The 25025-nt window shown below is 42.1% G+C and overlaps 1 protein-coding gene across 19 annotated transcripts in view; it reads left to right on the forward strand.

Annotated features, from left to right (window-relative positions):
- Positions 1-2776: 2776 nt before the first annotated feature.
- The window catches only part of PTPRM (protein tyrosine phosphatase receptor type M), a 504993-nt gene continuing 482744 nt past the window's right edge, over positions 2777-25025 (forward strand). For all 19 annotated transcript variants that reach the window (XM_044426600.1, XM_044426602.1, XM_044426601.1 and 16 more), the window contains exon 1: positions 2777-3199. In XM_044426600.1, the coding sequence (XP_044282535.1) occupies positions 3127-3199 (73 nt within the window). In that variant the 5' untranslated portion in view covers positions 2777-3126. The remainder of the gene's footprint in view (positions 3200-25025) is intronic.

The raw sequence follows: 25025 nt of genomic DNA on the forward strand, positions 1-25025 counted from the left end.
GGGGAAGTAGAGAGAGGCTCAGCTGTCAAATACTGGGGACCAGGGGAGGAAATGTTGATTTTCTCTCGCAACTGAACTGCACAGCAAGTGAGGCTGGATTTATTACCACACATGGAACCAGTGTATTGCTTTTAAGCTCGTTCATTTTTATTTATGATCCAATTGCATCATTCGTTTTCTGCGGGGGGGATTTTGTAAAGGGAGCAAGTTCTCTAGCTTCTCTTGTGGATGGTGCAGCTGAGACTTTGGCCTGTTGCGCTAAATGAGAAAGTTAATGAGACGCCTTTGTATCCCGTGTGAGAGTTGAGTTTCACAAACACGCCCTTTCTCCTTTAGCTGAAGCAGCTTCCTGCCAGGAACACAATCCTGCACAGAGCTCCTCTGCAAACAAAGCAGCTGCGAGGAAGAGGAAATGCACTCATACCTTCCTTTGGGGGCTATTAAAAAGAATGACAAAGAAATAAAAGGCAGTGACTTAAATGCGAAAAAAGGGATGGGCAGAAGAAACCACCAATGCTTCTTAAGTCTTCTCTTTTTCCTCCATAGTGATCATAACCCATTGTAAATTAAGGTGCTAAGTTGTGTTGGCTCACTCAAAGGAAGAAAGACAGTAGGTAGGCTATTCAATGTCCCTTTAGACTTGGGAGAGTTTAGCATAAGGGTCAAGCTACATGTTATGTTAAGCCTTTTAAAACTGACTGCATGATACTGAAGGAAACACAAGCAGCTGATGGCGGCTACATTAAGCACACCTGTGCTTAGCTGACATAGTTTGACCTTAAGACATACACAAAGCTTCTTGTAAATGGAAGAATGAAAGATTTGAGATGTGTCGATTCTATCACTGCTGATTGGGCTTTTGCTAAGAAGATAAGGCAGCATGAAAGGGAGTGTTTTTCTCATAGGCTTTGAGAAAGAAAAGGCCGCCTTTAGTATACCTCTGGCAGCCTTTCCCATTAGTTCTGGAGGGGCAGCCCGTGGGTTCCCCATTGCAAGTTAGGACTGTAACCTCTAGCAGCAATAGCAATAATTTCTTAAGAATTAAGAATTTGGGAAAGCAAGAGGGAGGTAATACTAAGGGCTCTGATGGAGTGTTTCCTCTTTCTCCGCCACCTCTCATTTTTCTGAAGAGGCTTACTGCATTATTCCTTATAAAGGAGTGCTGGATAAAAGATTTACTACCTGGAAGGTGCAGGAAAAAAGGAGGATGAGGACAATATCGGCACATTTAGGACAATAGGAGTGGCATTGCTTTAAATCTGTAAGCTATGCCTTAATTTATCTGTGCACATACCTGGACCCAGAAGGCAAGCTGTATGACAATACAAGCTATTGCTCTGAAGCACCATCCCACACTCTGGTGCTACTCCAGGTTTTTAGTCTACAACTTCTACCAGCTGCAGCCAGCATGGCCACTGGTCAGGGGTGACTGGGCTGTAGTCTGACAGATCTGAAGGGCACCAGGTTGAAGAAGGCTGGTCTGAAGAGTGCCTCTGAGCATCCACAGACAGAATTCATCTCATTACACTGTAGGATAGTCCTTCAAAACTGGCATCAGAAAATGAAATTCTGAATGCCATCTTCTTGTACAGATACTGACTTGCAATCCACAAATGTCCTATCGCAATTACGGCCTGGGTCTCTGCCCCAGGATTTAATCTAGCAGTTGCACTTCCACAGGGCAACCCATCCATGGTCTTTAACGCCGCCCCCCCCCCCCCCCATTAAATGTCAAAGTCTCTGAAAGTGCCTGCAGACCTTTCCAGTGTTCGTGGATGTATATGGGGGTTGGCTGAGGTCAGTGTTGTAGCAGCAAATGCTGTGAGATGGCCCTCATGACAATCCGCAGCCCAAAACTTTAGGCAGCTGTGCTGTGCCATGTCAATACACCAGTTCTTGCAGTTTTTCTCTCCACCAGCAAAAGGGCTTCTGTGAAGCTAATGGGTCTTGACTGCCCATTGAAAGCCACTGCAAAATACTTTTCACTGCAACAGGAGCAATACGCTGTTGCTGAGAAAATTCATTTGAACACAGCTGCCGATGGGATTGCAGCTAAATTCAGCCGGAACAGGGAACTCCAAGGAGGGTAGTTCTTCACAGGGGCACCTGTGCCCCTTGCTAATCAGAAAGTGTGGGGCTGCATCCCCGTGAGCCTTGTTCCTCTAAAACGCGGTTGCAGCCGTCCAGGTGTGACCAAAGACCGGCACTCTGCACGTGCTCAAACTGTGTAACTTCCCACCGACGTTGTAGCGTTGAAGGATGGCACAGATGCGGGAAACCAGGCGAGCTGCTACCTGGCTCAAAGGAAGGCTGCTCTAAATCCGACGCTTCTCAAGTCCCGTTGATTCCGGTCTCCCCTCTGGCCGAAGGCGACGGGCACGGCACGCCTGCCTTGCAGCGCTGCTCGCCCCGCGCCAGCTCGCCCGGCCTCGGGGGTCCCTCGGCCCAAGCGGCCGCCGCTCTCACTCGTCGCCCGCGTCTCCCGTCCCGGCGCGCTGCCTGCCCGCGCGCTCTCCCGGGCCGTTCCGCGCTCGCCGCGCCGCCCGTCCCTTGGGCGAGCGCGCGCCTGTCCCGTTCGCGCTCGCTCTCCCGCGGGAGCCGAAGCGGCGCCTCCCGCGCAGGCGGCCGGGCGGCTGGCGCGGGCGCCGGCTCTGGGCGCCACTCGCCCTCTAGCGGGGGAAGGTGGCGTTGTCGGCGCCTGGGCGTGACTTGGCAGCTCGCTCGCGGCGGCTTGCCTGCTCGCTCGCTCGCTGGCTGGCTGGCTGGCTGGCTGGCTGCCTCGCCTGCCTGCCTGCCTGCCTGGCGGGGGCAGCGCGAGTCAGTGCGGGGAGTCTCGAGCAAGAAGAGAGTTCCCGGCAAAAGACGGCGCGGCGCGCCGGACTAGGACGGAGGCGGCGGGGCTGGAGCGGCGCAACAGGGAGCGCGGAGTAGCGGGACTTTCCTGGCAGCAGCGCGAAGTGCTGAGCGGCAGGAGAAAACGGAGCCCTTCTCGGAGCCCCCTTTCCCCCCCTAGCAAAGGCTGCCGCTGTCAAGAAGGGGCCACGGAACGGGACAGAGGCACCCCGCGCTAGCCTCCCACATCGCCTGGGAGGGCCAGTGGGGACCATTTCTGGAGCAACAAGAAATATGGGGAAAGTTGAAACTTGCCTCCTGACTTTGGCTGGACTTTTGCTGGCAGCGAGAGCGGAGACATTCACAGGTAAACGCTCTCCCGTTTCCCCTTTCTGCCTCTCTCTGTGCGCATACGGCCTCCCGGGAGACGATGCGTGAAAAGCTGATGGGGATTTGTCCCGGGGATGGGCAGTCGTGGGGAACTGGGAGTTATTCCCTCCGCGGGTGTGACCCTTGGAGTTGCTGCGTGCGTGGAAAAAAAGCCAAGCGGAGAGACGCCTGGAACAGAGCGGGGAAGCTCAGGGCGCGGTGGGAAGGATCCCGTTAGTTTGGACCGCCCGGTGCAAAAACGCAGGGAGGGCGAGACTTGCGCACGGTCTGGTGGCGAGGGGCGGCCTCCCCCGAAGAGGCGAGGACAATTTTCCGGGCAGAAGTTCGGATTTTGGACGCGCAGGCGAGACAACGAAAGGCTGATTTGCTTGAAATCGAGGCTCTTTCCCTTAAAAAATAAAAAATAAATAAAAGGCACCTCTGCACTTTGACTGCCGGCCAGGAGTTCGGGGTGGCAGGAGTGAGGTGACACAATTCTTCCTCTCCTTTCCAGCCAGGGCCGCCCCGTCTAGCAGGCGGGCAGGCAGGCAGGCTGGCCGCTGGCCGGGGTGACGCTTTGCTCAGCGCGGACCTGGCATGTGGCTTTGCAAGGGACTCGCTTCCCGAGTAGCGGGAGAGGAGGAGAATGCCGCGCACACGCACACGCTTCTGCTCTGCCCCCTCGCCTCCCTCAGTTAGTCGTGAAGGTCGGCAGACCCTGGGTGGGACGATGTGGGCGAAGTTCCCTGAAACTTGTGTTGTGGCAACAGCCGGTAGCGTGGTGACCCGCTGCGAAGGGGGAGGTGAGGCTCTGGTACCTTCCCCAGTTCTGCGGGAGGAGGCAGCGCTGGGCCGCCCCGGCCGTTTGGACCGTCTTGAAAAAAGACCGGAAGAAAAGACGGGCAGGTCGTGGCGACTGTGGGGCATCGAGGGGGAGGCCGTGCGTGCGATCCGTTTGCCTCGCTCCCCTCATGCCAGAATACCGCTTTACAGCTGCCAAGGAGTGACAGCAGATCACCCAGGCATAACTTTTAAACAAAATCCCACCTGGCAGCCTTTTCCTTCCGTGATCCTCACTGCTGTGCCTCTCTTTCTCTGGCTGTGTTTCAGGATGTGCAACAAAACAACCCGCTTCGGTGGTGCATTCAAGTTTATCTACATATTCATGTGTATCATATCACACAGTAACAGCCTTTTGGTCAGTGAAGGCTTTACGAAACTGTTAGTTGACACAGTTGGAAGGAATGAGTAAACTTTAGTTCAGTTTGTTTGTCTTTTGTTTTCCACATGAAGTTTGGACTGTGAAAACCTATGATAGAAATTGAAGACATCTGGGTTCCATGTTCTACGTGCTTTGATCCAAAGAAGTGGAACTTGGCTTGCTTCTCCTTCTGGATACTTGATGTTTTGTGCACTTGGTAGTACTTGCAAGCAGCACAGCAGCAAACTTGTGTAACTAAACGTGTAACCCACTCCGACTGATTTATTTCTATAAACATACTCTGGTTTAATGGAATGTTCCACGGACGCTGTGTATATAAAAGCTGCCTGTGTTTTCTCAGAGCTCTCTACCACATTTGTAGATAAGTCAGAAGGTTCATTAGGAAGGAGAAGTTCCAGAGGTTTACCTCGTTATGAAATATGGCACTGATGAAAAGCTCTCCTGGGCTGCCTTCTCAGATTCCAGTGAGTTTGTCTGTAGCTGTGAATTATGCAATTTGATTCACACTGTTGTTATTGAAAGACTTCAAGTCCATACTTAGTTCTCAGCTTATTCCGATAAAGGGATACTTCAGTGTTTCTTTGACATTTCGTCCAAAGTGTTAAGGGAAATGGCATTCTTGTTGGTTGCAAACATGCGTGATAGAATTAGTCATTAGAATTATTGCTTGCCTTTGGTTGTATATGCTTATGGTACTAACCAGAATTGTCTGAACTGAAAAAGTTCAGTTTGCACCAACACACACACCCTTTGAACTGGCAAAGAAGTGTAGGGAGTGGATGATTGGTTGTTGTAGCTATATGGGCCAGTTTCTGTGCAGAATGGTAGGCAGGCAGGCATGCTAACTGGTGCACAAAATATGGGCAACTCCATAAATTATTGAAAGGTAGAAAGATAATCTGTGAACATTTTGTGTAGCTCTTTTGCACTTATTTATAGCAAACCTGCGTGTTGCACGTGGGTCATGCTTCACCATTAAGATGGCATGAGGTGGTAGTTGCATTTTAGGGTATGATCATACAGTTGAATAACAGACTGTGTTAATGGACACGGCAGCCTCTGTTCATAATTTCACTTGTGTGGCTAATCATGAAAACAAATGATTTCTTAACAAATAAGTTATATATTGGTAAAACCAGAATGTTTTGCAGATTACAGACCTTTAAAGTGAGGAAGCAGGCTTCCAAATACACTTTTTAAAATGCCACATACTGAATTTTTAACAGAAGTTTGCATTATAATATGAAGCCAGTCTTCATATTTAAGAAGTGATCTTGGGGCTTGGTGAAGCATGAACAAAAGTCATGTTTTTAATTCTACTTAAAAGTTTCTGTTCCAAGTTTTCAAGAAAACCTCAGTAAAAAAGTTGATAAAGGCATTTGACATTTGCTGGTGTCTCCTTTTTTGATAAATTGGAAATTCTAAATATATTGATTCAAGTTGTATCAAATGCCCCCAAACTGAAAATAATGATAGTTGATTAAAAATAAAGCAATCATTGCTTGAATTACCTCAAAAATAGCTGTAATTCTTGATCAAGATGGTTACATTTTTCAGAATCTGACATCTCCAGTCTAAATGCATAAAAGTAAGTTCCTTTATTACAGTGCAAGTTCAAGTGTGCCTGTATTGTGGCATTATAAATGTATATTGCATATGGGCATCTTTTAAATAAAGATGGTAGTGAAAGAAATCTGATGATAGGAATGGTGTACAGATACTGAGAAGTAGGACACTACTTCTGGCATGTAGCATCAGGTGATATATTTCTTTGGTAGATTATTCTAGCCAGACAAAACATACCACCTGAAAATAATTTTTTTCAATAGAAATAGGCTACAAAAGGGAAGAAATGTCTGTCAAATATCAACTGCGATGGGATAACAGAAGAAGTGTAATAGAAATTGAAAACCATGCATTTTTATAAAAGCCTCATTTTTTCTGATAGAAAATTGATGCTTTATGTTTGCAACACAAACTTGTCCTGAAGCAAAAGAGGCCTGTTATTAGGTTGCACAGTTATTTTGTATTGTACGAAGTGCCAGACAACTTGTGAACCATCTAAAGCTGCAATCCTGACACTGCCTATTTGTACCGGTTAGAATTTCAGCCTAGAATTTTAACTCTGTAGCATGAATCCTCATGAAGTGAGGTTTGCTAGGACAGCGCCTGAGCTTTGGGCTTTTATATCAATGACTTATTCGTGTGTTTTTTGTAACTATGCGTAGCATTATGTGGTAGAGTGTAAAAACAAGTATTACGGAAAAAGACCCCTTTTTAATTTGTCAGCATAACAAGATCATCTCTACAATCACTTTCATGTACAGGACACTGGAATAAAATCCACAAGAATATCTACTTATTTTTAAAATGCCACATGCAAACATGATAGTAACAGTTTTAAACATGGCAGCTTTGCAAGCAATCCTATCTTTTGCTTTGCTGCTTTTGAACAGATAGAGAGCTCTTTCAGGCATGACAGAAGAGCTGTTGGAGGTGATTTCTCCAACAATTTGTAGATGGGCCTCTCCAGTGATTTAATGGTGGTAGATGAGGATGGAGAGGCCATTGGATCTTTCTGACCTCTCTGAGGACTTCTGAAATTGATGTCAGAGGAGTAGCTCCTTTCCATGGTGGCTGAAAGTCGAAGAATGCACTGGTTCAGAATTGTCTCCTTCTGGTTGTAGGAATGTGTACAGTCTTCGGAGAAGGAATCTGACCTATCTTATGGGCATTCTTCCAGGGACCATAATCTTGCTCTGTAGACATTTAAAAGTTATAACAGTAATGCAGTGAAACTGCATATAAGTACAGTGAAACTAGGGCTCAGTGAGGCAAAATCTTTGTATTTATACATGCCAAAACAGAAATAGGACTATTAAATTACTTTTATTTAAAAATTATATCCGTCATAGATAAATTGAGTGCAGTTCCGTGTTGTCTAATTCTAAACCTGAAGTTGCAATCATGTGAACAAGTTAATATAAATATTTAAACCTATTCTGTGAGACTTAAGAATTGCAAGTGGGAGAGTCATTTCCAAATACTGTAAATAATAGAAACAGCGCCAGCTTTGCTCCCAATTCATGTTGTGTCTGCATTTTGGACATTCTGAAAAAGAGGATGCTTCACACAGAAATGAACCAATGAAATGTGCTGTTTGTGCACTACAGATTTAGACTGTATAGAGCGTTGTTTGTGCCTGTGTGCGTTTAGGCATGAGTGTCATACACTGCAGGGGGTAGTGAGGCAGTATGCGGAGAAAACTGGTCCACGTGGTGAACCCAATGTCCACTGTGCAGAACACGACTGCCTGCATTGGCTATACATCCATATGTGTGACTTATATTTGCCCACCCTTGGCTAATAATGTGCCTCGGATATCTCTCACCCTGTGACCCCAAAGAATCTCTTGAATTTCAGATAATGCTACATTGGGAATTTAAGATAATAGTGCAGTTTTGACTGTGGTAACTTGCGTCTTGCTATTGCAGGTGTGGACCTTCCCTTCCTTGCTTTTGAGTGTATGGTGAAGTGGGGTTTTCTTTGAGAAAACTAGTCCAGAGTCCTTGTGTGGATCATGCTGTGGCATGTAAGGGAAACATCCCAGTAGATAGCCTGTCATGCTCAGCCAGACATTAGGGGAGGGGAGTCTGAATTTAGCTTTCATTATCTCCCCTCCCATATAGATTATGCAGTCTGTCAAATCTTATCACCCGAGTTTTCTTCCAACTACATGAGCTCCCATGTGGCCCACTCGTTGCAGGGAACCTGCGGTGGGAATCTCATGCACAACACTGGTTTTGTTTTCATTTTACTTTGTCTGTCTCTTGTCTGTCTCTTTTCTTTTGTGTTGATTTTAATGCTGAAGCCATATCAGGCTTGTCTTGAGTTACTTATTAAAAAATTAAAGTTTTCTGTTCAGTCACTGATTAAAATGGCACTGTTATTATGATAATATAGAAGAGAAAAGTATACCCTACAGTATGTATTAGAAGGATGTAATTACATTGAAGAACTCCTATAATGTATCTTTGGTCTCACAGTTTAGTTAACAGACTTGCAAGAAAAATTACAGTGCCTTGAAATAACCAAACAAAATATATAATTAAAAAAAGTGTTTAATGCTGATGTAATCTGCTGGATTGACAATTGTAGAAGCTGAATTTGCAGTACAGTCACAGATACGGTCTGCATATTTGTTCTGTCTTTCTCAACAGAATCATGTAACGGTGGCAGATTGGATAGTGACTGTCCCATTCCCTTGTATTCAGCTGAGAAAATGTTCCAGCCAGTTGCCATGTGCATGCAGCTGACTTTCCCATTGGGAACTGAGCTGAGATAAATTAGCAAACTAGCCAAACTAGGCTGACCTTCTAGAAAAGCAGGCTCTGCACTTCCTTTCAAAGTCCACTCCATTCAGTGGCAGCCTTGACAGATTGACTGTGCTTTGGATTTGGCCCATGCAGCTGAGCATTTTTGTTTCATATTAAGAACTTACCTCACTAAATTGTTCTATTATTCTGGTAGTTCATGATTAGGGTCACTGGGTTGCATCCAAGAGTTCCTTTCACTAGAGAAACAGAACAGAAACCGTCCATGGATCAAATTAGCCCTTCCCACTGTTGTCCCTCTGTGCTTCTTCCAAACCTCTGGAGCGGATTTTAGGCGTTTATTGGGGTTGGAGGAGATAAAAGGAAACTTCCATCATATGAACATGTTTCTACTTGATTGGTTTATTCTTAACAATCTTGTTTTTTTTTCCTTTTTGAAGTTGTGATTCAAGGAACCATACACTTAGAACTAGTCCCTATGCTCCTAAAGCAACTTTGGTTTTGAGTTTCTTGATCCACAGGCCTAAAGTCACGTGGCAAATTATGAAACTGTTGGATTTGCTGTTCAAAGCAGAAAAAGCTGAATTCCTGCTGGGTGTGCTTAAGCTCTTGGGCATACTTGAACCAGCTCACTAGGTTCAAGTCAGTTATTTATTTTGATTTAATTTTAAGTTACCAGTGATGTTGTTTTGGATAATCATGATGGTTTAAACAATAAGCTTATACAAGTGCTTCATGATGCCAAATAAATGACTTTCAGTTATTTGTTTTGGATGAGCAGATGGCAGTGAAAATAAACTCTTCCTATAGACTTTGCGTTGTATAGCTTCGCAGTCTCTCATTTGATATACTGGTTGTTTCTTAGTATAGGTACTTGCTTTAGTAAACATCAACAACACTTCTGTTTCTTTTGATACCCTCTGCTTATAAACATGGTTGTTTCCAGTGTGCTTTCACTTGTGCCTTCATTGTTACTTGAATGTTTATGTCAAAGGTATGAAGACTTTCTGTTACTGAAATGCGTTTGCTGTGATCTACTGCCGATCACTAGGTGTAGCTGCATCTCTAAATGCTAAGCCTGGTTTGTATGCTGGGTTTACTGAACTTGGCACATTTTGAGCTTGAGACATAACAAGTATTTAAAGCATTTGGATGTGAGAGCTTGATGTAATGCAAGTTGTGTGTCTTTTTGAAGGAAAATAAAATGCAAAGAACAAGGGCTGTGCAAGCCTGTCCAATAATTCATTTGCTTGCTATTTATATTTTAAGTCCTTTACTTCACTGGTGGCTTTAAGAGGGGGATAGTTACTGACAAAAATAATGGTACGTGCCCCCTGAAGTATTGTAACTTTAAATTGTATGCATATTTCCTAGTATGTTCAAATAAGCTAAATAGGTAGTAAGGACATATTTTTTAAAAAATTAGCAAAATGTCATTCAGTTGGAGTTACTTGCTGTAAATACAAGTATATTCAAAATTGTTCATTATCATTTGTGGACAAAATATTATGGATGGGACCTCATGACCTAGTCATGCTTTCTCAGCTGCTTTGGGATTTCTGTTTCTCCAGCTCCCTTTCAAGGCAGGATGGTAAACTTCTCTTAAACTACTAGTGAAAGTTTTCTGCTGCAAAGTTTTCATCTGTGCTGGAATATGAGAAGTTTCCTGCTGCAAAGAAAAAGTTAAGAATTCCACTGGGGTACAAACAGCTCTTGACTACACCCAAATATCTTTGGAACTCAGCTGCAATGTTGTAGGACTGTTGTTGTTTGTTTCCCCCTGTTACAGATTTTAAATATGCTAGGAATTACATTTTTTGTACTGGCTCTGTGCTCTGAATCTGGTAGAAACAGACATATATTGTGCTTGTATCAGAGAGTATCAGCAGCAGCATAGCAGTAAATGAATATTTGGGCAATACTGAAAGCAAAAAAGCGAAAAAGCAACTGTCCAAAATGGAAGATATAAAAAGTATCCAGAGTCAGTCCAGGCATACTAGATAATTTGCCATTTGCTAATTAAGCAGTGATATTGCAGAATAGGTTCAGTCCATTGGCATTAATGGGGACTTCCAAAGGCCAAGTTATAAATAGAGTGATCATGAGCAGAAGGGGGGTTTAAGGGGCTTGGGAAAAGATAATCTGATGAAACTGACAACTGGGCTTTCTCTTTGCCTTCTAAGTAGGACTATAAAACTGTAGTTAATTGTAATTTCAGATGAATGAACCTAAGAATGTATGGGTAACAAATGTGCCACTGCCAGAAGTGAAATAATCAGAATTTGAATGCCTGTGCAAATATGCGTATTTTCAATAAATGGAAATTTCAGTGGTATTTTGAGAAAGAAGAGCTTCCTCATACAACACATACACAGTTTGTTACAGGATGCTGTGATGGATGCCAGCATAGCTATCTGAAAAAGGAGTTCAATACATTTATGAAAGTGAAATTACTGAACACTAATTGCCTGGGTAGTTGGAAATGCATACTGCTCCTGGGCTATATGACTCTTCTGCCTAGGTGTTAGGGACAAACACTGGGTGGATGATGTTCTTCAGGTTTTTAAGCTTCCACCAGGACAGTTAGCTGCCAGGTACGATCGGTGCTGCCTGCCACAACATGCTAATTCCTGCGTTCTTCTGAATACCTTAAAATGTACTCACAGCTGAACAAGGTGCTTCAGATGATTCCTGGCCAGGAGGTAATACTGTCACTTTTTAAGGCTCGGGAGTCCATAGTTCTGTTTAGTCTGCTAACTGTAAGGATTCATAAATAGTAGGATTGAGTGCAGACATGCTATTAAAAGAAACTCAGTTCATTGAGAATGGTTCTATTTTTACACTCAGATCTGTGTCTAGTATAGAAAGTGAATCAAATGTTAAGTCATACCTACCCCTTATTTAATTTCTGTACTGCCCAACAACTCTCTGGGCAGTTCGCAGCTGGATATTTAGAAACAATTTAAAGCAATCAAACATATTCAAACATAACAGTTGGCTGTAATTTTTTTGAACCACAAAAACCCCCAGAAAAAAATATATACATTAAAAAGACCCAGTTAAACCCTATCTATCAACCTGCAGGTTCCAGTAACTAAATGCTCTGCAGTAGACAGTCTTTTCCTGGCACTGAAAAGATAGTAAAGTTGGCTCCAGCTGGGGGCTCATCCCATAATTGGGGCCACTACTGAAAAGGCTCTTTTCCTTGTTGCCACCATGGGAGTATCCCTTGGAGGTAGACAGTTGGAGAAAGGCCCCAGAACTTGATCATGGTGTCTGGGTAGATAGAGGTTGGGAGAGGCATTCTGTGGTCCCAAGCTGTGTAGGGCTTCATTGGTCAAAGCCAGCACCTTGAATTGGGCTTGGAAGCATAAAGGCACCCAGTGCAAGTGGGCCAGAATTGGTGTTATATGATCAGACTGTCTAATCCCTGTTACTAATCTGGTTGCCTCATTTTGCGCAAGCTGCAGCTTCCAAACAGTCTTCAAGGGCAGCCCCAGGTGGAGCACATTGCAGTAGTCTAGTTTAGAGATTACCAGAGCATAGATCACTGATACAGGCTGTCTCTGCCCAGATATGGATGGAGAGGAGCTCCAAGCCAAAGCTGGTAGAAGACACTCCAAGCTGAATAGTCATCTGGGCCTCAAGTGACAAAGATGGTTCAAGAAGCACCCCCAAGCCATGAACCTTTTCCTTCAAGGAGAGTTCACCCCCATCTAGAACAGGCTGAATTCCTTCCATCTGGTCAGAAGAGCTACCCACCAACAGCATCTCAGTCTTCTCCCGATTGAGCTTCAGTTTGTTATCCTCCAGTCCATTGTCGCAGTCAGCACATCCACAGCCTCATCCGCTGAAGAGGGAAAGAGAGAGAGTCGCGTGTCACCAGCATACTGATGGCAACACACCACAAAGCTCCAGATGAGCTCACTCAGTGATTTCATGGGCATATTAAATAACACGAGGGACAAGACGCACCCCTGAGAGACCCTATACTGGAAGATCCAAGGGGCAGAGCGGTATTGCCCAAGCGCCACATTCTGGAACTTACTATGAAAGTAGAGTGGCGCTATTGCAATGCAGGGCCTCTTGCACCCTACTCAGTCAGTTGCTGATTGGACCCCCATCAGAACCTCTCCTGACTTGGTCCCATTCCCATCTTCCGCTGCACATAAGCAGGGTCCCTGAAGAGGCACACTCTCTCCCAAACACAGAGAATTACAACACCATTAGAGGAGCACCCATTGTGCTCCCCCCCAGCAGTCCCCCAAAAGGGGGAGGCCTGCTGCATCTCAGGCCATGCCAGGTGGGAGCTGTTTGTAATTAGAACCGTGGCTGGCAGGCTTCTTTGCAGGACTGGGGCCCCTGGAGCTGGTTTCAGCAGTACTTCAATCCAGGCAGCTCCAGCATCAGCCAGGAGAAAGAGAATGACGACGAAGCTGGTGGAGAGACTAAGCTGGGGGGGAGGAAGGGTGGGCAGGACGGCAAAGCCAGGACTCCCACCCTTGCCGAGAGGGTCCAGAGGTGCTGGTCAGGACTGCAGCCTGCAGGTCCCACCCTTCCTTACTCCCTACTTTCACACTTAATAGTGTTGCTACTTGTGCCCCCCAGCTCCTTGTCTGTTGGAGGAGGAAATAGCTCTGCTTCTAGGGGGTGATTAAATCACTAATAAAATTTGTACTAGACAAGCCAACACACAGCCTCAGGAAGGCCAATTCCACTTTATTTTCTATCTAAATATGGCCTTTCTAAGGCATTTTTCTGGATTGCTGCCAGAATTTTCTGCAAGGTGGTGCCAGCAGGAGTTGGACCCACAGGGGGGTGTCCAGGGGCTAGAAATTGTCCCTAGATCATTTGATGTTGCCTGCCCCGTCCTACTTGAATGTTTTCCAAATAGGTTCCCTCCAAGTATGCTTGTCCACACTGGCTTGGAGATAATGATGGCATCACTTTGGGAAGGCTGCCTTAGACATCGTAGCTACGTAACTATGGACTCAGCTGGAATAAAATACCGGAAGTGGTAGTGTCCACCGTGTCTAGATTGCCAGATCACATGCAGATATTGCAAAGTATTGTTTAACAAAATTACTGAATTTCATACTATAGTCTTGCAATAAAAAGTCAAAATTATTGAATTCTTTGCTTTAGTTTAGAAGTAAAATGCAATTAGGCTTATCATTGTGACTTGATAGAAATCTATAGTGTATTGTAGACTCTTGTACATACATTGAGTGACATGCAAAAATGCTCATCACGGAGTGTTGTGCGCTGCTGTAATGTGATGGGGATTAAATGTAATTTGCTATGGCGATGCATGTGCACTTCTAATAAAGCTGTTAAACACTCATTTCCTGCTTGTTGTCAGGTTGTATGTAGCTCCACAGGAGGCTTTTATTTTGTTCATTGTTTATCTTATGAGTGCTAATCTGCTGTATCTCCTGACTGTTGGTAACATTAAATTTTGCAAAATTTCACCATTCATTGCCTTGTCAGTGAGTTATTATGCGGTCAGGGCTTATGTTTCCTGCAGTTTTGTTGCTTTGTGCAGAGGGAGCAGATGGAGGGCAGGAGCACCTGCTCTGCATTTGATGGTACCTGTAATTTTAGAACGTATTGTTAAGAGGTAAAAATGGATGATATTACAGTAGTAATTTCATAAAGACTTTCCTCCCCTAGAGATTCCTGTATCCATATTCCAGGGTGGATGTTATAGGTCTTTTTAGGTAAGGCCTTTTGTGTAGAGGGAAAGCACATGAGCTAACCTCTTGTCTGTTTCCACCATAAATATTGGAATTTGAGCACACAGTTCTAAGTAAGAAACAATTACAAATATTCCTGAAACTTACACAGAGGCAGGAATCAATTGGCATTTGCTAAGGTGAAGTGAAGTTTAAACCAAAACCCAACAGCTCCATTTTCCATACTTGCTTGAGTAGATTTTTTTAAAATGCGATGATGCACGCTGTATGAAATATGCGTATAAAAATACTATTTCCAAATACACAAAAATGACTGGTGTGGGTTTTAGGAGAATGAGGTGGTAATTATGGATATTAATAGTATATTGTGAAAGGGGTTCAAGAACATCTAAAGCAGAGTAAGTGGAAACTCGTGTGGATTTTGGCAGGGATAAACAATAAGGGTGCATCCTTATCCCTTTGTGGTCAACCTTTTTCTGCTGCAAATCATTGAATTGGGAGGGAGGAACTTCTCTGAGCCCAGTTTTCTTATCCATTAAATTGATAAATGTAATTGATGGATACATTGATTCATTAAATTGATTTGTTGATGGGGGTGTGGGGGGGTGAGGCTTTTCGTGTAGCATGGGCTTCCTCCGAGCTCTGTCAGCATGTGGAAGGAAAAGCTGATCCCTCCCTCAGACTTGAAAATGACTGTTGAGCAAGGAGATGTTTGAGAAGGCCTGCTCTGTGTCCTCAGGACTCTGAGAGGCAGCGAAGACAGAGCTGATCCACCTGCCTTCTTGTGTTGATTGAACAGTGGTGCGCTAGATCCACTTCTTCACTCCTTGCCCCAAGGTGTGTGTAGGGATAGATAGATACTATTGATTTACAGCAAGTAGCCATGTATGGTTTTGGAAAGAGTTCCGTTTTAATCTGTCTCCTATGAGTACAAAGGTCGTGTTATTTCAGTGGGAGAGTTGAACTAAGTACATGCTTATCATTTCATTCGAGTCAGTAAGCCTCTGTCTTTGTTTTTAAAACAACTTGTTGACAGGCAGTACCATTAGAAACAATAGATCAAATGATACCCAACGGGCCATAGGGATGTGTTTTGTTGTGTTGATAGTGCCTATTTTAAAAAGATTGTAAAAGTGTGAAAAAGTGATAAAGGCCAAGCTGTTCATCTCACCTAAGCGATCTTGAAAGTTTTCAGTATAACAGTATATGCACATGGATAATTTCAGAGTTAGATGGAACTTAAAAGTGAACTAATTTAGGGGAAACATTCCTCCCTTCTTGTATTTCATTTACATATCATGCTATGCTGCATACTGATATTTTCAGGATCACTTAAGAAAGATAAAGGTGGCAGTAACATTTAAGGACATAGCTCAGTGGTAGAGCACTTGCTTTGCTAGGTTCACTCTCTTGGCATCTCTAGCTAGGGTTGAAAAAAACCCTGCCTGAAACACTGGAGCGCCTCTGACAAGGAGTGTTGACAGAACCAATGATTTGACTCAACGGAAGGCAGCTTTCTCTGTGCCTTTCACAAGTCATGCTGAACTAGAAGAATCATTGGTGGTCAGATGGGTAGACTTTGGAGCACTTTAACTTTAACTTTTGAGTAACATCTAGTTGCTTTGTTTGTATAGATGAGAAGTTCATACTTTTTAAACAGGCATTCTGCTATTTTAAAGGAAATTATTTCATGTGGCAGATTTTAAAACTTGTTTTTCTGAAAACAAACAAGCAAGCAAAGCACCCTAGGTGGGTTGAACAGTGTTCTAGGTTGGACAATGCATGCAGTGGCCCCATTCTGGTTACTATTCTGTAAAAGAGAACTGGTATTTTTCATTGCTTTCAGATTATGATTGGCCTGCAATGCTTGTGGTCACAGTGTGAATTTGATAGCAACAGCAGGCAGCAATCATGGGAGGATAAGAATAGTTGCTGTTATGCAAGACTTCATATTTTTCAAGTACAGGGCTCTTGCCCATAATATTATCTGAAAACCCTGTGTGTGAAATAAATCTACCTATGTTACATTTTGCTTTGCTGCTCAAGATCTGTGGCAGCGGCAGTACTTTTATATTAAAATGAATCCAAGATTTGCTTGAAGGCAATTTATGGACAGACTATACAAAATTAAAATTTAGAAACTTTTTCGTGGTATTGAATGAAATCTTGAAGAGCTCATAAAAGAAAAGGGAAAAAAAGAGGTCAAGAGAATCTTGGGGTTGGCTCTCCTCCAGTTCCACTTCTGGATTCACTGATTCTGGTATCCATGTCCTGGTACGTATACTTGAAAGATTTCACCTGACTTGGGTACCCAAAGGAGAAATTAGGGATCAAATGCTTCCTTGCTCTTGAGGTGCTGGTCATCAAACAACATTTCCAGCACTTATGGATCTACACCCTGGCAAGCCTCTCTCCCTGTTGCTCCCGTTCTCCCATCTCTGATTGGGATGACAGATGGGAATAGAGCCCCAAACTGTTATCATTATTATTTGGAGTACTGGCACTGATATCTGTTGATTTATAACCACTTTGGATACACAGATGTTCAGTGTTATGATTCCCCCATCCTCTGCCACATGTTCAAGGGCCCTTCCAGACAGTACCACCTCTTTGTAGGGTGATGTCTTTAAGGCCCAGGAATCTGTCCGGTTCAAGCCTTCAGGCTCTATGGCAGCCTGCCTGACCACCTATAAATAAAGCCAGAGGATTGTACTTCAGATTTGAAATCCTGTGTATCAGCCATTCTATCTTTGTCATCTCTGGACACAGGCTTGAGTACACCAGCCTCTCCATCAAAATCTTTGGTCTGTTTTTCTGATCAGATCTTCTCAGTCACTCAGACTACACACAAAACAGCTGGATCAGTTGGCAAGATTCAGTGTTTGGTGGCGTATACTCAGAAACATTGGCAGTACTTGCCATTCCATTTGTCCTGACCTTACTGTGAATTGTGGAAAACCCCTTCTTCTGTGGTACAGACTTTGAACCATCTTGAGAATATGTACCAGATCCAGGAAGAGGAGGCATCATTTTTGTTTTTCCACCTTTGCCCATAGTATAGTCTCCCCAGTCAAGATCAGGCAGGGCTCATCATCACTGGTTGACTGAGAAGCTTGGGAGCTCATGGGACGATGGATGTAGTCCACTGCTGCCTTGAACCTCAAAGTAACCATGGCTTGGTGCCCACTGTTCCTTGTAGAAAAAGGAGTTCACCAGAGTTCAGGTGGACGTCCAGTCAGCAAATTAACACCAACTTCCTCTGTTTAATGAGAGGAGATGGATTTGTTAACCACTGTACTTTACTTCAGCTGAAGAAGCTTCCTAATAGAGGCTTTTTGCAGGAACAGAGCCCATGTGTGTGATGCACAAATAACCACTCAAGGAGCTGCGGTTACAGGTAGGCAACTCGTTGTTATAGTTTGCGATTCTGGAGATCTGTTTAATAATAGCATGATTCAAGAAGTCTCCAAGAGAGTTAATATAAGCCTGCCTTTTTTCAGTGAACAAACTGACTGATTAGGTGGCTTTTGGTACACAAGAAGTAAAAATAAAACTAATAGAAAAAACATTTGCTAAATATGTAGGGGGGAGATTGTGTGATTCTTAGCAGTCAGTTCTTATTTGTAAGACAGCTATGTTAGACAACAGAATTTATTTAATTTGTTAGAAAGGGGCTCAAATCAAACAGCAGAATTCTAATAAAGCATTTAATCTAATCATTCCATTTTACCAGTAAAAATTGAGGGTAAGAAGAAACTATTGTTGGATAATCACATAGTGGGTTGATTTTATTTATTTTAGGAAGGACTGATAGTTATGGCATCCATATCAAATCTGAGGCTGGTCAACACGTTTTTTTGTTATTACATGGTCACACATTTCTTGTGGCTCCATCCCATACTAGTTCATAATGTATGAAGTAAATGGGAATGGATCAGTGAAGAATCACTGCAGTATTGAACTGGATGGATTAAACTTCAGTGGGGAAAACCTATGTAAAGGTTAAATTAGGTGTTATGTGGGAATTTCATAACTGAATGCCTGGTTTTTATTTTCTTAAAAAGCAATGGTGAGTGAGTGCAGAGGTCAATTTGATCAGAGCATACTAGAGGGATTGTTTAGCTATGCTTGAAAGTTTTTCCTTCTGTGGCTCAGAGCAGCTTTGCAGGGAGTAGTGGGTTAAATGGCGCCTGTATGGTGGCTGAGGTTCAAATCCCTCTCCCTTCAGTGTTAACCTCATAGAATTACCATTAGTGACCATAACTGTAGGAGAAACTCAACACTGGAATAAGCTGTCTGAAGGCATTGTGGAAGCCCGTATGCGTATGGCTATAGTCATAAGCACAGCTACAAGAGAAAGACCCTTCTTCAGCTCCTCGTGATTTAATTCCAAGTAAATGTGCTTACTGCATGGCTTGCTCTTTTCCTCCATGCACAACACCTTTATTAGAATTGACTAAGCAGCTACAAAAAGATAGTCAAGCTTTTGCGTTAATCAAAACTCTTAATAAGGCTGAATATTGACCAACCGAACATAAAATGGAAATGGTGGTGGTGGAAGAGACAAACAGATGTTGTGGGTATGATAGAAAGCCCAACCTGCAGTTTGTAATAGTTTAAAATTAAATGAAGGCGTAATTACATAGATTAAATAGGGTCGGCAGTGCTTGGTGCAAAAAGCTCTCAAGTTTACACCGAATTCTACATGGTCAGAAAAGTGTGACTGTTCTCCTTTTGAAAAAATAAAATTCAGCAGTTATTAGAACTGTGATAACTGGACAGCACTCATATCACTAATATAATTGGGCTTGTATTATACTTCGCACACCACCTTAAATTAATCTACAAGTCTGCTAATATAAGAACTACCACTTTTTCCTTTCCACTTTCTGGCTTTATAAGTGATTTATATATTCAGTTAGTGGCAGATCCAAATAACTGCTAGCTTTTACATTTTCAGCAGCCCTGCTTCTATATCCCTTTTGCCTAACATAATGCATCCTCGGTTTCATCTTAAAATGTTACAAACTGCAGACTTGGGCTGCAATGCTCAGCAACATCTGTTTCTCTCATGTGCCATTGCCATTTCATTTTGTTTTGCTTTGCATTGTTTTGGTTTCTATTTGCTTAATATTCAGACTTATTAAGAGTTTTGATTAACTTGAAAGTTCACTTGCATCTTTATGGCTTAGTTGGCCATAATAAAGGTGTTATGCTACTTTTTCTTCTAACAGAACAGTATTCTAACATTGTTATTTTTTGCAGTTTTTTCCTCCCTTAAAAAAATAGACCTAAGTTTCATCAGAAAGAAAGATGAATACAACACAAAATAAGGAGATGAAATGAGAGGCATTGAGTGGCTTAGGTGTTCTAGGTGTTGCCAGTTTCCGTGAAGCAAGATTTCTAGCACTACACTTCTTGGCATTGCAGGGAAAATCAAGTAACACTTAAACATGTTCATAACATATGCTACACATAACATAAATGTTATAACATGTTTCATATAAACAGCAGAAAGAAGATTCCTTCTAGCTAGTGCAGGGGCATTAGCTAGAATTTCCATGGAATTTTTTTTTTTTTTAGGAGTACTAATGGGTTGGTTAATTTATGAGCTACATTACTAATTGTATTAAAAGTCTAACCTTATTAAGTTTTTCTGGAGACATAGATAGCAGAGCTTTAGGAAACTGCAGGGTGATTGGACAAAGTGTGATGGGAAAATAAGTGAGTTTGTACTTTAATGTAACAGACGGAAGAAGTTATCAAGGGAATATGCTGAAAGTATACTTCATCCAGGGGCTAGTTCTCAACAATAGAAGCATAATGTTCTTTTCTTTACACAGTGAGTGTATTCTGAACATCATGTGAACTTGCTTGTAGATCTTTTGTGGGAAGAGGTAATCATAAAACTACATAGAGGAAAAAGTGGAAAAACAAAGTGTATTCCTGAGAATCTAATGTCTGCTCTGTAATGATACAAGAAAATAAAAATAATATTTTACAGTGGCTTATTTATTGTGTTGTACAATCAAATATTTAATTGTCATGTTGAAACCAATAATCTGACTTCCTGGTATGAAAGTATTCTTACTATGCTAGAGCATATGTTTATGTAGCCCTTGAAATTATTATTTATTACATAATTCAATGCTACAGTTGCATAAGGGCTCATTTTAGTTGTGATTTACTAATCTTGTGTATCCTGTGAAGCTAAAATGCTCAAGTAGGTAGACAGTTGTATCAGCATCTTTGACACTGTACTTTGACATTGGGAAGTAGGCAAACTTGGTATATTTGAAGTAAAGAAAGATTTCTGAAATCATTATGAGTGAAAGAGAAAACTCATTCTAGTGTTTATTCTTCCCCCATTTCATGTCCCCTGGATGCCTTTGGATCAATCTCCCACCATTTTCCAACCACATGGCCACTCTAGGCCAACACATCTGGAGAGAAACAACTTTGGGAAGGCTGTGCTAGAGGATTATTGAATTCTGAAGAATAATCTTCATATAAAAACTAACATGATATGGAATCTTTACTCATAAAACAGGCAAGAACACATTTTCATAGCATACATTTTGCTCCAAATGCCAATTTGTGTGTGCAGGGAGGAGATATTCTTTGTTTTGAATGGGGGAGCTATGTGATTCCCAACCTGTGGTCTGCTATAATACAGTCAGGAAACAAATTTATCACCTCATTGCCATCTGTTCTGTACAAGTGGAAGTTTCTGGAATATCTTTACAGGAAACTGTACAGAAAGCACATTACAGTAATCTAGCATGGATAGAACTAGGGCAGGTATAAGAGTGTGCCTTTAAGTAGTCCCTGAGAACACAGAGAGAGGAGTCTTATTCCAAATGCCACTCATAAGCTGACTATATCCAAATATGCAGCCTACAGTTCCCAAATGCTTCATGTTCCCCTTGTTCAGTGCACCCCATCGCAGTTAATAGTCCAGTTCTCACAAGCGGCAAATGAGGTGTTGCTTGCAACAGCCAATGATGTAGGTTTTCTGGAGAAAAATAGAGAAATATGCTGATGCACTAAATTAATTTGGGTTTGGTTTGGCATATGTTAGTAACAGAACTAAGAACAGGGATAATCCATCTTGTTTCACCCTATTCAGATGCTTCGAACCCTTGATTGCAAGGGTCCCATTTGTGCTGCTCTCCTGTCCAGAAATTTCACCTCCATATGGAGAACAACAGAAATAGTGGTGGAGGCGGAGGGGCTATCACACTTCCTTGTGTGTTCCCTTTACTCAGATGCTTGAGGCTTGAATAGGAGTACAGTTTTATGTGGAGTGTGTGGAGCTGCTTTGCCTAGGAGTCAAAATCAAGTATTTACACTGCAATCCTTTAATCTCCAGAGTAGGTCTCACAAAGTTCATTGAGGCTTACACCTTTCAGAAAAGTGGATGTAAGATTTCGCCTTTAGCTTCCTATCCTAGGCATCTTTTCATAGAAGTAAGATCCACTGTGATCATTGAGAGTTATTCCTACTGGGTTGTAACCTTAGGGTGCAGTTGTATCCATGTGCAGACAGAAAAGAAGCCCTAGAACTTCTAGCAATCCCATTGAGCTGGTTGGAAAATGCTGGGAATTAAAACTTTTTTTTTTTTGTCTAAACCTGTATAGAATTGCAATGTGAATATGGTTAAATTACAAACATACTTGAGAATTAGTTTTGTTGAATTGTTTTGTAAGACATAATTCAATAGCACACAATTCATATATGTTGCTTAAAATTTAAGGGAAAAAAGACATTGAAACTTCTTAATGCACTAACTTTAGAGCACCCATGGATAACTTGGGGAAAAGTTAAGCTAATTACTGCTTTGCACCTGCCCAGCTGTAATATTTTAATATCCACTTATTATGGTGCTACATGTAAAAACAATGCAGTTTGGAAAAACAAAGTTATTTGCTGAACTTTTGCATCCTGTATTATATGCAGCCCAGACATTCCTAAGAATTTCAGATTAAGGCCAACTTCCGAGTAAAAGCTGTCACTAATCCACTTAAACTTAAAGACAGGTTAACTTGTAGTGGTACATTATCTCATACTGTTGCTCCCTGTTTGGATTTTTATATCCATATTACCAGAAGTGCAGAAAAGCAGTTTTTATAGTATTGTAAAATTGTAATTCAATAATGAATTAGAAAAATGCACTGTACTCTATAGCTGAAAAATGAGGAAAGAAATAACAGCTGCCTGAGATCTGTTGTTCTTTATATCCAATTAAACATTCTATTAATTGATTTTTAGTTAACAGTTATGTACAGCTAATTATTGTGTTGTTATTTTTTTAAATCTTGCCAAATGTGTCAATAAGAGCACTCACGATGGTTTACAATATTAAACATATTATAGTAATACAATTTTCACAACAGGGATATAGCCAAAATAGAAGAGCAGCTGCAACTGGATGCCCTTTGCTTTGATGTGGTTTTTCCTTAGTTACATATGAACTACCGTGCGTCTCTGTGTACGTTTGCATGTGTGCATGTTACGTTATTGGAGATCTTACTTTAGCCCATACATGGGTGCACAGGTGAAGGGCATTCTGTGCCTGCATCAGACACTTTTCCCCATCTGGGTTCGTTAGTGAGGTTACATCGCTACTGAGAAATAAAATGACACTTGGATACCTTGGGAAAGTAAGTTCTGGGTATGTGGAAAATTGTAGGTTGTATCCAGTGCTGCTGTTCTGCGGACGGAAGCATTTGAACAGGGGAACTGGAGTCCGGGTAGAAATTCTGTCTTCCTCTGCAGCCTGCCCTTTATAGTCCTCTGTAAATGGCTTGGAACCCCTTTAGAGAAGCTCTTCAGGTGGAATGGGGTGGAGGTTACAGGAGGAAAGAGAGGGAGAGCATTCTATCCTGCAAGTGATGTTGGATGAACCATGGGGAGAGGGAGAGGGAAAAGGAGGCAAAGTTCATTTCCCATCTCTTCTTTTCCTTTTCCTTTTCAAATCGCCCTCTGAAGTCCACTTTATAAGGACTGGGACAGATCCACATTGACAGCTAGGCCATCTTGTCTAGTTTGCTCCTTTGGAGATGTCAGTTTCTTTCATAGAACACGCTAAGACTGGCTGTGATTTTTATTAAGGCATTGTCTTGTGGGTCAAGAAGCAAACTCTTATGACTCTTGATTATTAATTGTAGGAGAAGACTTAACTTCTTTATGCAACTTAAATGAAGGAAGACACGGTCTCTGTTGCTTCAAGTTGTGCCAATTCGATCAGTGAATTTCTGGTTATTATGGTTGTTGTGATTATTGAATGCTTCAGGCTACATCCAGAACAACCTTACTGGAGCCCTATTGAAAGCATTAGTATATACGTCTGTGCAAACATAGGATCACAGGGAGTATGCAGTGTTAGGGTTGGTTACTGAGCAAAAGAAAAGGCGGGGAGGGAAATAAACAAAACATACATATATCCTTTCTTCATTATCATAATTTATTTGCATCCCATTCCCCACCCTCCCTGTCCCCAGGAAGCACTGGGTGGCTGACAAGAACATAATACAGAACAAATTGGGTTCTGTATTAATACTATCAAATGTCTACTGTAAACCTATAAACAAAGATTTAAAAATGGTCAAGTTAATACATTTGTAAATTTTATCAAACAAGGGAATGATAGACTACAATGCCTATTTTAACAAGAATGCACACACGTTGCAGTGTAGGAATTGGTATAGTCCACCTTTGGACTAGTTTTCTAATTTTCATTGATTTGTACATGGTACTAATAAGCCAAATAATAAACCCCAAAGATTACATGTCTTAAAATGGGTGTGTTCATTAATCATGTTGGTGTCTCAGACATACTTAATCTATATCAGTTTAGAGCAATGACACCCACTTTGGGCTACCCAAGGTCAACATAAAGAAATTCTGCCAAACTTTCCTAGAAGTCTGCAATCTCGAGAGTTGGGGTACTAGAACATACGTTATTCAAATGGGGATGATGAGTGGATGATGAGTAGGGGGATTAAGCTGTTCTTCCTTGTGTTGTCCTACTCTGCTTAGGAATTTCATCCACTGACTTGCCCTTATCAGTCACTTCATTTATCTGTAGTTTGTGTGAAGAATGCAGTTCCTAATGAAGCCCCAACCAGAGCAGTTTGTAAAATTAGTACTAGGTTCATTCCTGATATGAGTGGAAGATACTGATTAACTGGATGTTACTGCTTAACTAAATCTGGTAGTTAAACTGATGTAGCTGTCCTTGTTACAACAGGAGTTTTAAACATAGTTGTTTGTCCTGGAAAAGTTGGTAGTACTTATGTCTTGGTTTACATAACATGAAGAAAAGGTTAAAGCTCTAAAGATACACCTTGTACAGCAGTCTTGGAGTAAGTTTCTTCAATGGAATTCTTTTCCAGCATTAGGGATCAGTCCATAATGCACAGTGGAGGCAAGACATAAGATGGTTACCTTGAAATTGTTGTAAGCCGCCCCGAGGCTTCGGCGAATGGGGTGGCATAAAAATGTTTTAATAAATAAATAAATAAATAATAGAAAAAATAATTTTTTTTTCTCTTTGTCTTCAAGTTTAGC

This window comes from Varanus komodoensis, unplaced genomic scaffold (assembly GCF_004798865.1).
Source record: "Varanus komodoensis strain SLA01 unplaced genomic scaffold, ASM479886v1 scaffold17, whole genome shotgun sequence".
NCBI classification, from domain to species: domain Eukaryota; kingdom Metazoa; phylum Chordata; class Lepidosauria; order Squamata; family Varanidae; genus Varanus; species Varanus komodoensis.